At 26.8% G+C, this 16,438-nt stretch overlaps 1 protein-coding gene across 10 annotated transcripts in view; it reads right to left on the bottom strand.

Moving 5' to 3' along the window:
* Positions 1-1,500: 1,500 nt before the first annotated feature.
* LOC100163062 (hrp65 protein) overlaps positions 1,501-16,438 on the bottom strand; it is a 27,685-nt gene continuing 12,747 nt past the window's right edge. For 2 of the 10 annotated variants that reach the window (XR_001678848.2, XR_001678849.2), the window contains exons 9-12: positions 15,185-15,198; positions 14,883-14,909; positions 2,091-2,260; positions 1,501-1,674 (exon numbers count right to left, since the gene is read on the bottom strand). Coding sequence is in view for 6 of the 10 variants with exons in the window: in XM_008181061.3 (XP_008179283.1) it covers positions 12,239-12,385; positions 14,883-14,909; positions 15,185-15,198 (188 nt within the window). In the remaining 4 variants the exon portion in view is untranslated. Of the gene's footprint in view, positions 1,675-2,090; positions 2,261-12,100; positions 12,386-14,042; positions 14,112-14,882; positions 14,910-15,184; positions 15,199-16,438 lie in introns of those variants that run through there. The other 8 variants (XR_510348.3, XR_510347.3, XM_008181061.3 and 5 more) reach the window with 4 other exon arrangements.

Below are 16,438 nucleotides of genomic sequence, written 5' to 3'. Positions count from 1 at the left end.
AAAACATTTTCTTCAAATTAAATTGAGTAGATTTTGAGTATATAAGCAACACACATACATTTGGTTTTAAGAAATAGTTTCTTCAGTCGAGGCCATAACGTGACGATTTGATGCATGCTTGTATTTGATCTGCCCAAGTAACCACTAGCAACCAGTTATATATATAAAAAAAACTGGTTGTAATTGTGTTTGGCCACCTCCTTAATGAAATACGAATATCGGAAAAAACATTCTTATGCACATCTAGATCATTAGAGGAATAACTGATCCAAATTTTAAAGTTCTTACGTTTGTTGTATTTGAAACGTGATGATTGATTGGTATTTGGCTTTTATATAGATTGTATACTATTTTATGTATAACGCGAAGTAAAATTTTGGCTTTATGCTCTAGTTTAATCCCAAGTAAAAAATGTAAATTGATGTTATGTTATTTTAATGTATGTACCTACAATGTACACACTCTTATACATTTATAATATCTTCAGTTACTAATAAGATATAAATACTATTTCGTTTCATTGTGAATACGAATAACAGGAGCAATTAAATTGTTGATTATCACTTATCAGAAGCAACTCGTGTTTCCTTCCACTTTCCTAGAAGAGCTTGATGTGGTTGCGAGCACGCTCGAGTTACACTTGATGAATAAATAGTGACCCATTTCCTTCACTAATGGTTTTGTTGGTCTATACTTCTGTTGGCATTTTAACAAATGAGTCTAGTTTAACATCGGTTGCAAGTTGCTAGTAATGAAGGATTTATAGGGGTATAATTCTAAACAGTTTTCACTTCCTACACAAGACGACCCATAACCAGCGGAAAGCCGAGATATATTTTAAACGTACGCGACCGGTTTTCCGGTAGTTCGCTAAAAATTTAACTATTTAATCAATCATTGATCTCCGAGTTCAGAATTGATTAAAAATTACATCGATTATTTATGATAGTTATCATAATATGCTGTGAACCTGTGATCGTCCACGTCATACGCTATGATTAATAATTAAATGAAGCCCTTCCCTTCCCCACCAAACACTAGGTTTTAGTTTCAATTACACAATATTAATTTGTTTTTTTTTTTACTTGATCATATTTTCATCATTCAATGATGACTATTTAAATGTAATTTTTATTTTAGTTTGAACCTATTGACACAATTGCTTGACATTTACCTAATTAATTGAACTATTTCAAAACGTATAACATATAATAAGCATTTCTTAAGTTTGTTAGATTTACACAAGTCGATCCGTCGAAATTGTTTAACTCGTAGTGTGTTGACGAATAACATCATAGATTACTCTAGATGTTTAATAAACTTTGAATATATTGTTTTTATTATAAATTAACTTATTCCGCAACATCCTCATTTTAGCCAAAAACTACGGAACCACGGCGAGGTCCTTTGGCCATCGGAGGATAAATAAATGTTGAATGCAGACATATGATGGATTGTTTAATGGAACACGGAGGGAAATAAAATATTAAAAAAGATTGATTATGTTAAGAAATGTTTACTTTATTGAAAGTCTTCAATTGATATATTACGTTGCCGTAAAACATTTTTTCTTTTCTTCTTTTTTTCGCTAATCAGCATCCTCTGCGAACGGACTATTGTTGGTCCCTGCCCAAACAATGTATGACTTACACGTAACCCCATCAATTTAGATAGCTGTAGAATTAAAAAAAAAAAAAAAAAAAATGATTATTATAAATCAAATCATAAATGTCTCAAAAGGTTAATACTGCCAAATTTATTTTTTAAAAGCGTAAAATTTGGCACACCCATTTATGGGTCGACCTTTGTGAAATGAAGGGGTGGTTAAAAAGTATATTATAAAAAACATAAAAAAAGTTGATAAACCGTTGCCAACAATGGGGTTTCGTGCTGCAGACACATTCATCCTACAACAGTAGTCTGCGGTGGTATTTATTTACATGGAAGGGCGATAGGATGGTTTCGAGGTTTAGTAATCCTTTTAGTTTAATTAAGTGAATACCTTGTAATGGTGCATTGGATAGCATACTGCAGTGATACGGCTAAGGTGGAGAGGCTTAAGTGTAATATTTCAAAAATCAATAGCTCACCGTTACAGCAACGTTACGTAGAACTGTGCGCGTGTGGACACCGTAGTACACGTACACACATGCACACGGGAGGCACGACTTCTTCCATAATTCCTCAATAATGATGCATTATTCAAGTTGATTTATTCGGGGAAACAACGCGGTTAACCGAAAGCCGCACAGAGTCGAACCTGGAAATTAAACGTAAAACAAACCAATGCATGTGTTAATACATTTCATATTGACACCTAGTCAAAGTATAGACACACGAAGTGCGCGGTCTTCGTTGGTACCCCCGCCGGGTGTAAAATATTTCGAAATTGGGATACAGTGGCGTATTAGAAACCTTCCATATTCATAAACTTCCTGAACTTTCGTAATATTAATAATACTCATTTTTTACTTTATTCAATTTTATAATATTAAACAATACAAAAAACAACCTAAGACCCAACGGGATGGAAGGATCCATCCATTGCCCCCCTCGCTCCTTAAATACGCCACTATCTATTTCAATGGCAAACATATTTATTCGATACGAAGGTCTTTTAAATTCAAGACAGTACATTACACACAAGACGACCTACAACATTACCGTGCCATCTTCCTGATTCGGGAGAGGGTGGTTTTTTTAATATACGTAATATATTATGTGAAACAACAGTAAATCGTGTCGCGTGACTTAATTTGTAGGTCAAAACCACGGCCAAGTCAGAACCTTAATCCACGAATAGTCCGATAAAATTTAAATCACAAATGCGCGAAACGCACACTGCGGATCACACAGTAAAACCATTAACATTATTATTGTTCGAGCAAAATTAATTTCCAAAACGAAAATCGAAACAAGCTGATAAAAAAAAATGTATAGGTAATAATTTATTATTATAAGTTAATAACCAAAAACATTAAAAATGGTATGTTTAGATTTCCTACAATGTCGTCGGTGCTAGATTTGAAGAATATAATAATATATGTGTACTTGTGCACATATCACATATTATGATACGTGTGACTGCGACTGGCGTGCCTTTGGATAACACCAGCACGGCCGCCATTCGTGGGGATAATAATACGTACTTACACAGTAAAAATCAGAAAATATCAGCATGATCTCTGTAATTCCCGAGACATTTCTAGAAACTATTTATCTTATTTGATATTGAGATTATCTGGTAAAAGAACTACAGTCATCCTGAGGCGGAAGAAGTTTTGTTTTCACGGTGATAAATCGTAACAAAAATGTACAATTCTCGTTAGGTTACAAAAATTACAACTATGACATCCGCTTAACTACTTAAGGAACTATGTTCTATTATGTTATATTAGGCTAAACACACAAAACAAATGTTTACAATGGCGTACTTGTCATTTAAAGGGGTTTAAATAATGTCTCCCGGAAATAATTTCTTCATTAATATAAATATTATTTAGATACAGCTATAATATTATTATATTTATAAATTACCTACCTATTAATAATAAAGAAAAAATATAAGTAACAACTAAAAACGTAACATAATTTCCATATTCGGCTACGCCCTTAAATATAATATATTGTATGTATAATTGTAAATAATATTGTTTTAGATAATGTGCATGGTAGGTATATAATAGTCGGAGACCTATGCGAAATAGTCTATACAGCCCGGTTAAACCACGTAAAGATTATATTATAATATCCATAATTATTAATCGGAACGTCGAAAGATATAATTTCAAATCAGTACCTAGTTAATTACTTACCAAATCTTACGTATTAAAAATAATAAAAATATACGCGTGGATGTTTAAAAACTTCAAATAACAATAAAAATAGATTTCTTCAGATTCATAGTTATACCATCAAATAAAAAACACATACATTTTCCAAGAAACCAGCTATTTAGTAATAAAATGTAAATATACATAAATAAAGACGATATTTGATCTTGACCGAATTTCGCAATTAACTTATTTCGTTATCAAATCTAGAAATGCATGGAGGGTTTTCCCCGGGCTTGCTAAAATGTAGTAGTGTACGCGAACACATTTTCACGCATCACGCAAACACCGTGTACTTACAATAGTATAATAAAATTACATCACACGAGCTTTGAGACCAAACCACATAACATTTAGCTGCACGTACCTACGCCTAGAAAATAGCATTGTGTAATATACGTAATATAATCTTGTAAAAAGCACTTAACTTTATCATCGAAGTGTGTAAAGTACAACATTCATTCGAATACTTAAAAATGTATTCAAATATTTTTACATTTCATGTTCAAACCATCGATTTACATTTTCCAAACCCTCTCCCTTATGGCTACGTGTAACTTTTTTAATGTGTTTAATATTCATTTCACACAAAATGTATTCATTACACTTATTCCATGTTATAAAATAACACTTATTCAATATACTACATATAATATTAATGTTTACAAATTTTAGAAGACGAAGTGGTTTAAATGACGAGGTTTCTGGTTTTAAATTGTAAAATATTAAAAACAAAATGTCGAGGGATGGATTATTATAGCAACTTTTTTTTTATCACATAGTAATTATAATATTTGTGACAAGATACCATGTAATTTTCGTACGAATAAAAAATTCAATCATTCAGATTATATACATATTTTAATACTCTTTCATAATATGTACCCGAAAAAAAAAAATGTTAAAATATTAAATTCTAATACTTTACAAGACTGGTAATAATGTATCAAATAATATACAATATATTATGTAGGTACTTATAATATTACATAATATAGTTCTGCTCACACCTTCTTAGCCGACACCGAGCTCGACGCTAATAAGTGGATAATCATCACTCAATCACTCTGCAACGAATAATTTTTTTCTTTAGACTTACCACAACAGATCCAACGTCATTTTACAACACGTGAAACAACGTCGCTGGCTATACATTTATTTATTTTTCTGATCCATTGGATTTGATAAAAACAACTATATAATAAAATAATAATACAGCGCGTGATGTAGGTGTGTACACGCCGATATTGTAACCAAGATTAGACGATTATTTAAAAACTGAGAACGATTTTTTTCACGCCCAAAATTACGGAGTGCAGCTGAAAAATAATCATATATTAGATTGTCATAAAAACGGGTAGTTCGATGGAAGCAATCTTACAAATTTGGCCCCCCACAGTTGCTATATAACTAAGATCTTAACCCGTTCAGATAGCAATGATAAATGTGTTTGGTCGACAACTGTACAATTTTATGATAGTCATACTGAATACAATATTTATGCATTTGAAAAATTATCTGTAAAAAAATTAACATTTATTTATTCTTTAAAAAATCAATAGTTGCCATCGTAGGCATATTGTTTACGGTTAATTGATTATTTCGGAGAAAATATTTATAAATGAGTCGGTAAATTTTCTAATTGAAAACTTCAACGGTTGTTACAGAATATCGTGATTCATGCCCCTGTATTATAACTTTTTAATATTTATAAAGATATATGCAGAAATATGTATGGGTAGTGTTTTTTTCCTTAAATAGCAAAAGAATGTCAAAATTTGAATATGTATAATTATGAAACATATATCTACATAATCAAAATGTTCAAGTCAAATATAATAAAGTATGCATTTGCATACATTTGCCAACCGGACGTTATACCTATACATAATAATTAATAAACTATTGTAGATTTAAATATTCAATAATATATTAAATAACTTGGTTTAAAATAATTTACATAAATAAATAATAATTATTACATCCAATAACGCGTGGAGAACATTACTAGTACTTGGTCACGATATTCAAAACACTCGTTTTTATATTATTTCACACGATTCATGGCGGGTTTTTTAAGTGAGACCAAAATGTTACTATGTTTTTATGATTTTTTAATATTGTCTCGGGGTACGCCTTTTTTGCTTGCCCAAAATACATCAAAATCACAAACGATTTTTTTCCACACGAATTTTCGACGCTCTACAAGTCTAAATCTGAAATCTTGTTACTGACTTACAAAGAGCTGTAGGGTTCCTCAAAGAAATTTTCGAATGTCCATATTATTACCAATATACACGTAACGATTATTTATTTGCATATTCTCGTTCTATAAAGTATATAATAATTTTTAATAACAGGAGTTAAATAGTTTAGATCCTATTGTTTATAAACATTAAAAATATACAATATATTCCAATACAGTTGGGACCCCATAGTAAATATTACAAAAATGTATACCTAAATTACACTTAAAATGTTACAGCGATAATATATTTTTATTTTAAACTTCTAAAAGATTGGTTATCTTAACTATACGAAAAATAAAAATGTTTAATTTAAAATTAATTTGGATTTAAAAACATATTAAAATTTTATTTTTAATAATTACTTTTCTGTAAATCTAGATATACCTAACTGACTGGTTTCAGTAAAATAAAATATAATAAACGACTATACCTAATTATAATCAGCATTTGAAGAAAAAAGATAATCTACAAGGATATTTTAGATAATAAATTGAGAATTATACTAAAAATGTGAGTTGATTAGTAATCATATTAAAAATTCAAAAATAGCACTATTCAACACTTTCAGGTTAATTTTTAATCATTTAAACTGAAGCTTATTTATTTTTAAATTATATTAAAAACCTTTTAGAAGTTAATAAATTCATCAGTGTCAATGATTTATTAGCCTAAAAATAATATTGTTGCTTTCAATACATTTATAAAAGTTTAAAAAAAGACAAAATCCACAAGAAAGTTCAGCGATTGAAACTCAACAAATTTAAAATCATCAAAACAAAATATAGCAGCAGTATATTTCATTACAACAGGCCCTTTTTGATTAAATAAATTTTCTTCTCACATGTGGCTCGTACGACTTATACCATAAATACACTCAAAGGGCCAACTTCATCAATACAATACCACACAAAAGTTATTATTAATAATATTTAATTCATATGGTTTTGTTTTGATTCAATTATTCAATTGAACTCCCTACATCAAGTTATAAGCCACAACGTTGACATATTGAAAATGCTGAAAAATTATGAAAATACATAGAATATTAAATTAATATTAAGTATAAAACCAGGCAATCTTCAATGTATTATTATTTAATAACATTACAACATACAGATCTGTGATATACACAATATGACAATACCTTAATGTTAATAAAATCAATACAGTTTAGATAGAACTGTCTCATATTCTGATGTGATAATATAATGTCAGTGAAATAATATGAAGATTGTCAGGTAATAATTGCTCACCTTCGTTAAAACTATAAACGTATGCATCACAAAAATTTTCATAGACATACCTTCAGATCAAATTAACGAAGAATTTTAATTCTTCGTCATTTTTAAGAGTGTTATATAAATACCAAACGCTGTTGCTCTCGATGGTCAATTCGAATGGCCTCTGATTTTGTATGTTCCAAATTCTATATGTAGGAGATGCAAATAATAAAAACTAAATGCAAGATAAATTTGGATTTTATTGTGGAAATTTAAATAATTTTAAAGGAATAAAAGATTTAAGATTAGCATGAATTTATTGAACATTAACAAAAGAATAACTCTTTTCATATATTATTATCATAGGCATGTCTGGTTACTGGAAATGACCTACAATTTTATATTTATTTAAAACTAACTTTTAGGATTTCTTTTGTAGCAGGGGAGTGGCGTCATTTCAGTTTTTAAGAGGGAGGGGGGCAAAATATTTGACAGGCCCATAATAAAACTGAAAAAAAACCGCGCGTTAACAATTACATTCATATCTCAATATAAATAGCCTTCTTACATATTTTTATACTTACTACTAAGTAGTATCATTAGTTACTATCGTAGGCATTAATAACAAATTTTTTTGAGAGATAACAATAACTAAATAATTAATAAATACGTAAAGGGATACCTAAATATATTACCTACAAGCTACTATAAGGCCCAAAATTAGCCCATAAAATACCCACCTTTCCCACCACAAATGACACCACTACTGGGGAAACTGGTAAATTTTTAACTACTAGAAAATATAAATAATATAGATCTGAGGTATTCAAACTTTTTCATTCCACGGTTCCTTCGTCTCTTCACAACATTTTGGTGGGACTCACATTATTAGGACACAGAAAGAAAATATTTTTAATGTTTAATCATAATGCTTAGAGAACTGAAATTGCATGTTTTACGTTTACAATAAAACAATATATTAAGCTTCATCATTGTTTTTTTTCTCTCTAATCTGTGTTACAGCTCCCATGACAAATACTTGCGACAGCCCTAGGAGTCACGATGCAGTTTGAATACATCTGCTATAGTTGATCATAATTTAGATTGAATTGTATTGCATTGGTTGTACTACTTAAACCAATATTCAAATTTAATATATGAATATATTTATCTATATTATATAACTATTAAGCCTAGGCAGACCAATAGTGATGGGCTAACCTAGTTCACCAAAAATAATATTAATAGTTAATAATCATCTTATTTTATGTAGGAAGATGCCCTTCCTCTAAAATATAAACAAATTTCAGCTATACTATTTATAGAGTATATAATTAAATTTTACATAACTTTGTAATTTTATTTTCACAATCTGCTATATATAATTTGACGTTATTATTTATACATTGCTGTGGTGAATGGATAGGTTAAAGAATCATCCCATTGTGTGGCCAGATGTAACCCTAAGGGGGATTGTCATGTTTTAGAGATCTGCATGAATCGTAGAGCCTTTATACAATAATTAAAAATTGTCTTTTGTCTATGGACAATTATAATTATACAATTGTATTTTAATCACTATGTTAAGAAGATCTTTATATTGTGATATTAGTTATACAATCTATACCATTAAGCATTGAACACTATAATTTTTCAATTATTAATTATCATGGTAGCAAAAATAATATGATTATAATTATTACTTAACCCACATCACATTGTGATTTTATTTTATAATTTTGGTTATTCATAATTATTAATTTACAATTATATAATCACTCTTTTTGTTAATAACTACAAGTTAAAATAATATTAATTATATATAATATATTACATTTAAAATAAATAAATATGACAAGAGTATATTAACTTTTGCATTATATAATTTTATCCAATAGGTATCAGTGATTCTTAAAAAAATATTAATAGAAAGTCTCTATTTTGAACAGGGAAATTATTCCACAACATTGGATGAACTTTTAATAGAATATTTAACTTATTTTATTTTATTTCTTAATCAATTTGTTTTTTAAGGTTTATAAAGGCATACATTTTCATTACATAGTTATTTATAAATACAAGTTTTGAAAACTAAATTATTCAATCAATAGATAGAATATGGTAAGCAGTTAATTAGAATAAACGGTATATTTACTATTATACTATTAATGTCAAGTAGTCAGAACTCAAATGAGTAATCTTGTTGGAAGCCACAGATTTAATTTTGTATATTTCAAATAGGAATATTAAAATTTTAACATCACAATATATTTGCTATGATGCACCCGAAAATTCATAAAAAGTGATGACAATCAGTAATGTTGATGTCAAACTAACTGGCTGTTAGTGGCTCTGCCTACCGCAGTGTTCTACACCAAGAAACAATTATTTGTGTGAATCAAATCGAAATACATGTAAGCGAAAAAATACAAAATAATATGTAAGAGATACTGTTTTTTGTTATTTATTATAATTTTGTAGAATTATTGAAAAAAACTTGCACTTTTGGTGATTCCAATAAACCATACTCGGATCGTTTATCGTAGCCACAAACCATCAGTTTGTTTGATATCAATTATAATCATGATTAAAATTATATTTAAATCGTATTCATTTTTAAAAACTTCCAATTGAAATATAGGTACGAGATGTAGTTCTAAAAGATTATTAAAAATCCATGGTATAATTATGTTGCAGTGGCGGCTCATAGATTAAAGCAAAAATGTATATAGATTTTAATTTAATATCAGCTGTTAAACTCTATTTATTCTGTAATACAAGTATCAATTATAAAAAAACATTTAATATTTGCTTAATTGTGACAATTATTATACTTCTAAAATGTAGTCGAGATATGCAATAAATACACAGCAAAGTCCATGTAAAACACGTTTGGCCATTGAGTGGCGGGGGTTAACAAGTAAAAGGGGCATAGTTTCTATCTGTAGCAATACCGCATAATTTTCTTAAATCCAGTTTCTCTTTTTTTTTTCATTAAAAAATTTTTAATTTGGAGTTGACTTATTTATATTTTATAAAACTTGCAATAATTGCATACCATCTACTTTAAACATCACTGTGTGCACCACAATATTTTACCCACGAGCCGCCACAGTTATGTTGTATAACAATACTAATCTCATGTTTTATTTTGTTTAATAATGTAGAAAATCAGATTTTATCACTGAACCAAATACAATATTTACTATTTGCTACCCACAATAAGGATTCTAAAAATTTGTTCACTACCGAAATTTTTAATGTGTTAAGTCTAAAGAGTGTGTATATTACATTTCATACATCATATTATTTATTAAGTAATTTCATAACAATTTTATTTAAATGTATTACATTTAATTGTTACAAAATTGAAAAAAAAATGGTTGTTAATTAGTTTAAGCCTGAGAGAAAAATACTGAAGTTGGTAGAAAAAAATAAGCTACATTTCATTAAGATAAGAATTTATATTTATATTTTAAATTTAAGAGTTTAACATTAGTTTTTTTTTTTTTTTACTTAAATAAGTCAGTTGACTCCAGTTTGAACAAATGAGGTCACTTCTTATTTGAACATTATTTTTCTTAGATTAAAATATCAAACACCAAGTCATAATTCTAGTAAGAAGTATAATTAGGAAAATATATGTATAATTATATTTAATAAATAAACTATTTCGTGCACCTAAATTTACTTATGATTATATTGAAATTGATCTACACACAATCACGCACACATATACACACACACAAAAAAAAAATTAATTTAACGAACAGTTTATTGTAACTATTGAACTTACAGTTAAGTATTTTTTAGTTTATTTATTTTTTCTGTTGCATAGATCAATCTTCATATTTTATCGTTGTTAAATTCAATAAGTAATTAAATATATTTAATACAAAAATTACAAAGTTTCACTCGCGATACGACATATTTCTACCCACCGTAGTCTTCCTTAAAAATAGCGATTATCATTAATTTCAACGTTTACTAATAACGGATAATCAATTAGTTTGTATTACAACTATTTAAAAGTATTTTATTCAAAAATACAACAATAAAATCTACCTAATTAAGAACTATTAAATGATGTAGACCATTAGTCTATGCCAAAATGTTATTATAATCATACAATTAAACATTTTAAGAGAATATGTAAAACCTCATAAAAGCAAATAAGTATTTGTGTACACTCTATTCCAAAAACGCGTTAAATTAATTACTACAAATAAATTCAAAGAATATTGAATTCTCAATTATCACACTACTACATTAATGTCAACATGTAAATCATTTACAGTGGGTTATCCATAAGTAATGATTTTTGAGATGACATTAAGATTGCCTATTGCGAAGTTACCTATAATGTTAGTACTTTATATTAAGAACAATTAATAATATTTATTATGTTATAAATAAAAATTTCCGAACTCAAGAAGATAACTTTACCAGTAGGTAAAAAATAAATAGTTTTTGAGACCATTGACTAATGTAATGTCAAGAATAATAATATAAAACCACTTAAAACATTAAAATACATAAAAATTACTAGCATTGTTATAGTAGATAATCGAAATACTGCTGTTTAAATAGTTATTCAGCTAATCAGCAAAAGAAATATAAAAAAAATCAAGAAATTAAAAATAATGCAATACGAATCAGGATCAAAATTGGTCTGTTTTTAGGTTAAAAACTGTTGCATTTGTATGATTTGCATTGATGTAAAAAATAGCTTGACTAAAAATGAGATTATACCTAAATAATTCATAAAATAGGTACCAAAATTAGTTTAATCATCCTATGTCGAGAATCATAAGCGGTTATGTGATATTTCAATGATGAGTTGGTAATCATTTCAGCTTTAAATGAAGAGATTTAACTATCCATCTTCAATTTTTTTGTTCTATAATCTGTTTATTCTTAGGATCTTTTTGAAAGATTAAAATCTTCTACGATCCTGGCCGTTACGTCTGTCTTGACCCCACCTTCCGCCCCTGTCTCCTCTAGGGCCAGCGTCGAAAAGGCCTGGTGGCGGCAATACTCCTTGATTGTCACGTACAAAAGTTTCCACGAACGGCGTCGATTCCTATCGGTTATCAAATCAATCAACGCATTCATAGGGAATTAGTTATGTAAACAATAAATTACCTAATAATAAAATAAATAAAATATTCAAAGAAGTAAGTTCTTATAAACTTTTTTATAGATTTAGAATACCAAAGAGATTCGCATTGACAAATTTAAGTACTAAAATACTTTAGAAATAGGTACTGAAGATTTAAAATACTAAATTATTTAGTTTTAATTTGAAATTCAAATTTGTAGATTTCAAAATAAAAATAAATAGTGAGTTACAATGAATCTGAACTTAAAAGATAAGACAGATATCAAAAGTTCTATTTATCTTTCAAAAAAACTCCCAATATATAAAAAAATATCAAATAAGTGATATTTTTTTGTGAATAAGATTGTTTTTGAATTTATTAAACAAAATAAAAGCAAACCTAAGAAAACAGGTAATTTACTTTTAAAAATATATAGTACCTTTTCTAAAATGAATGTGGTTTTTTGTTTTAATAGAATTATTGTTCAGTTTTAATAAATAGACTCAAACCTAAATGAAAATAGTTATGAATTTTTTTCAATAAATATTTAGAATTATTACAAATTCTATTAATTATATTCATATTAAGAGAATCAATAATACAAACCACGGTCTGTATTTTCAAGATTATGCTTAAATATATTAAACAACAATACGTATTATAATAAATTAAAATGCTTATACAGAAAAATGTTGTTTTCAATATTACATTACAAGAAGTTCTGATGTTAAACCTTTAACTAAATTGCATAAATTTTTATTTTTAAGATACAATATTTGTTGTCCAATCCTGTTTTACCAGCTAGTATGCTCTCTTAAATTTAAATTGATACGAGGTTTGCAATGTTTTATTAATAGAATGCATGTTTTCTTTTCCTAAAAACTAAAAAATACTTTAAAATTTATTTCAAAACTAATTGATTTAAAAGTAGAATTATGTAAAACGATGATGTAATAACTCATTTTAATATATTTTTTAACCTTTAAATTCATTAATAAAATGGTTTATTTGTTTAATATATTGATTTAAAAATTATAATTGGGGATATGTATTCAATGATCCATTTCATCATAAATAATTAGCTAAATATCTGATTTAAGAGGTAACGCCTATCTCCATCTAACAAACCTACAACCATAGCTAATTTGTATTTAGCAGAACCAATTTTGTGTTATTAGCTTCAATACTAGTCAATTGACCAATCAAACCAAATTTGTTTGTAAAGTAAGAACCTTATGTATGTTTGTATATTCTAATTTTCAACAATATTTTAATTTTTAATTGAGTTATTTTACACACCAAGTCATAACTCTGTTGTAGATTTGTTAAAATGAAGACAATATATGCATGTAAGATGTCCTCGTAAGTCTCAAATATTCTAAAATGAAAATTGTTTTTAATGCAGCACCTACATAAAAATAATTTTCTTTGATATTTAAATACATATATGCATATTTTTATGATTTTAAAAATGTTCAGTAAATAAAATTCACAGCTTATTTTATTATACCTAGAAAGTTTTGTTTTTGATACTATTACAAAAAACTTTTTATTTCAATAAATGTGTAACTAAAATAAGTACATATGATGTACCCGTTTTATTTCATTGACTTTATATTTATTCCCAAATATTATCTAAGTATGTCAGAATCCTTAGCAAATTAATAAAAAATAATATATTTGACAAACCGTGTATATTTTGTAACTCTGTAATTTGTAAAAATTTTCAAAAGGGTTACAAACTATTAATAGTTATAAAAATATTTTTTTTTTTTATTAAAATTATATTGTTTTAACTCAGTTAATGAAAATGTAAATGAATTTATGTTTTTTTTATATCAAATAGGTAACCTATTGGTCGGTTAATAATAATAGGTTATATTATATGCGTAGTGATTAAATATAAGATACAAATAACCTAACAATACTAATTAAAATTATATAAGAATACTTTCTTTATTAAAATCAGTCTTGTCATCTTGTAAATAGATTAATAAAACGTAAATTGTCAAATTCTTGTAATCAGTGATGATTGTGGTTATTACAAGTATATTATTACAAACTACACCAATTTGTTATTAAAATATGACAAGTAAAACTATACACTCATGTTTATAATTACTTTTAATAATTATATGATGTTTTTGAATAACAAAGAATTTATGGAAATGTCAAATATTTCTCAACTGATACTACATACAAATTTTTGTTGAAACACTTGCAATATTTTAAATTTGAAAAATATTAATACATTATTATTTTCAGCTGCATTATATGGATAAATAAATAGATGTCCATGTATAATTCCTGAAAACGTCTAACACCAAAACAATTCAAACACAGCAATCCATTCTTAATTAACATGAAATCTGAGTCATAATCAAGATATATTATATATTTATAATGTCTAAAGCAATCATACTTCTAAGAAGTGATAAGTAATTATTAAAATATTAATTCATGCTTCAAAAGACTGACCTGATTTGCCACTTGGCTTTCCCCACCCTGTTAGGGAATAAGTGAGAAATAATTATTATGTATATAATAATTATTAAGAGATTTACATTAGTTACATAAGTAATTAGTATTTTAAAATCATTGATTCACTGTTATTTACTATTTTATCTTAAAACTAATTATTGTTGTTAATAAACCTTAAGTTGTAATTTAAAACGATAAAGACTATTTTTCACATTTTGTTTTACTAGGAATGCTAGTAGTAACTTTAAAAAATAGGAATATTTAAAACTTAAAATAGTATTTAAAAAAAGGTACATTACCATTCCTCCTTGTGCTGTAAAACAAAATAAAAAAATAATTAATTATGGAAAAATAACTATAATAACACATGAATTGAGAACAATGGCATGTCATCGAGTATGAAAAATTTAAATACATTAATCTTATGAATAAATATTAATACTTGCATAAAGTGACCAAAAATTCAGTAAACATTGAATAAAAATAAATCTACTTTTATTCCATTTGCCTTGTCCAATATTAACACGCCGGACCAAATCATAATAAAATCTTATTGTAACGATTGTAAAAGAAAAATTTAACAAATATATGTAATAAGAACTGTAGCTTTATAGCAAGAGATAGATCTGCTAGATATTTAGATATCTAGGTGTAATTTTGATGAGCATTTAAAATGGAAGCCTCATTTTGATACAGTAATAATGCGCTGACAGAAATTCTTTCACATATTTAAAGATCTACAACATATCCTTGACATACCATGTCTAAAAATAGTATATTTTTCTTTGGTTCAATCTTTATTATTACATGGTATGATAATTATATAGATTCAGCATATCAAAATATATTAGAACTTTTAAATATAACTCATAGAATGCTCATTACGATAATGATGATAAATTATTTTATTGATCAAAATTATACTGCTGATCGAATCAAAAATATAAACGTTAAAAAAATTATTTAACAAAACATCAATAGTAAAAATTTTTATGAACAGACTTTAAAAACGCAAAATGTTAACACAAGGGGAGAAGATAATGGTTACTTATTAATAAACCTAATACAACATTAATGTAGAATTATTAAACAATTAGAGGTAAAAGATTATTTAACTAACTTCCCCTTGAACATTAAATTAATAGAGAATAACTTTAATTTTAAATTATTGTTCCGTAGTCTATATATGCAATAATTGTGTTATTAATATTATTATTTACTATTGTATTGTTTATTACAAATTGTTATCAGACAAGTTTATTATTATTATTTTAATAACTTGATTAATTAATTAATTTGTAATTGTATTATATTTAGTAAAGGAATGTCAGTTATTTAAAATTAAATAAAAATTGTTTTTGGTTACCTAAACTCCTATCAACTTATAATCCAAGAAATTTTTCTATTGTGTACAAATATAGTAGAATCAATATTATTATTATTAATTTATATTCTATGCACAATGCTTTTCCATTAAATATTAAGGTGATTCAATACCGTGATTTTCTGTTTTCGTCTAACACACGCGTGACATAGTATTTTGGAAGTGTTTT

This window comes from Acyrthosiphon pisum, chromosome A3 (genome assembly GCF_005508785.2).
Source record: "Acyrthosiphon pisum isolate AL4f chromosome A3, pea_aphid_22Mar2018_4r6ur, whole genome shotgun sequence".
Taxonomy (NCBI): domain Eukaryota; kingdom Metazoa; phylum Arthropoda; class Insecta; order Hemiptera; family Aphididae; genus Acyrthosiphon; species Acyrthosiphon pisum.
This window is presented reverse-complemented; position numbering and strand designations above follow the sequence as displayed.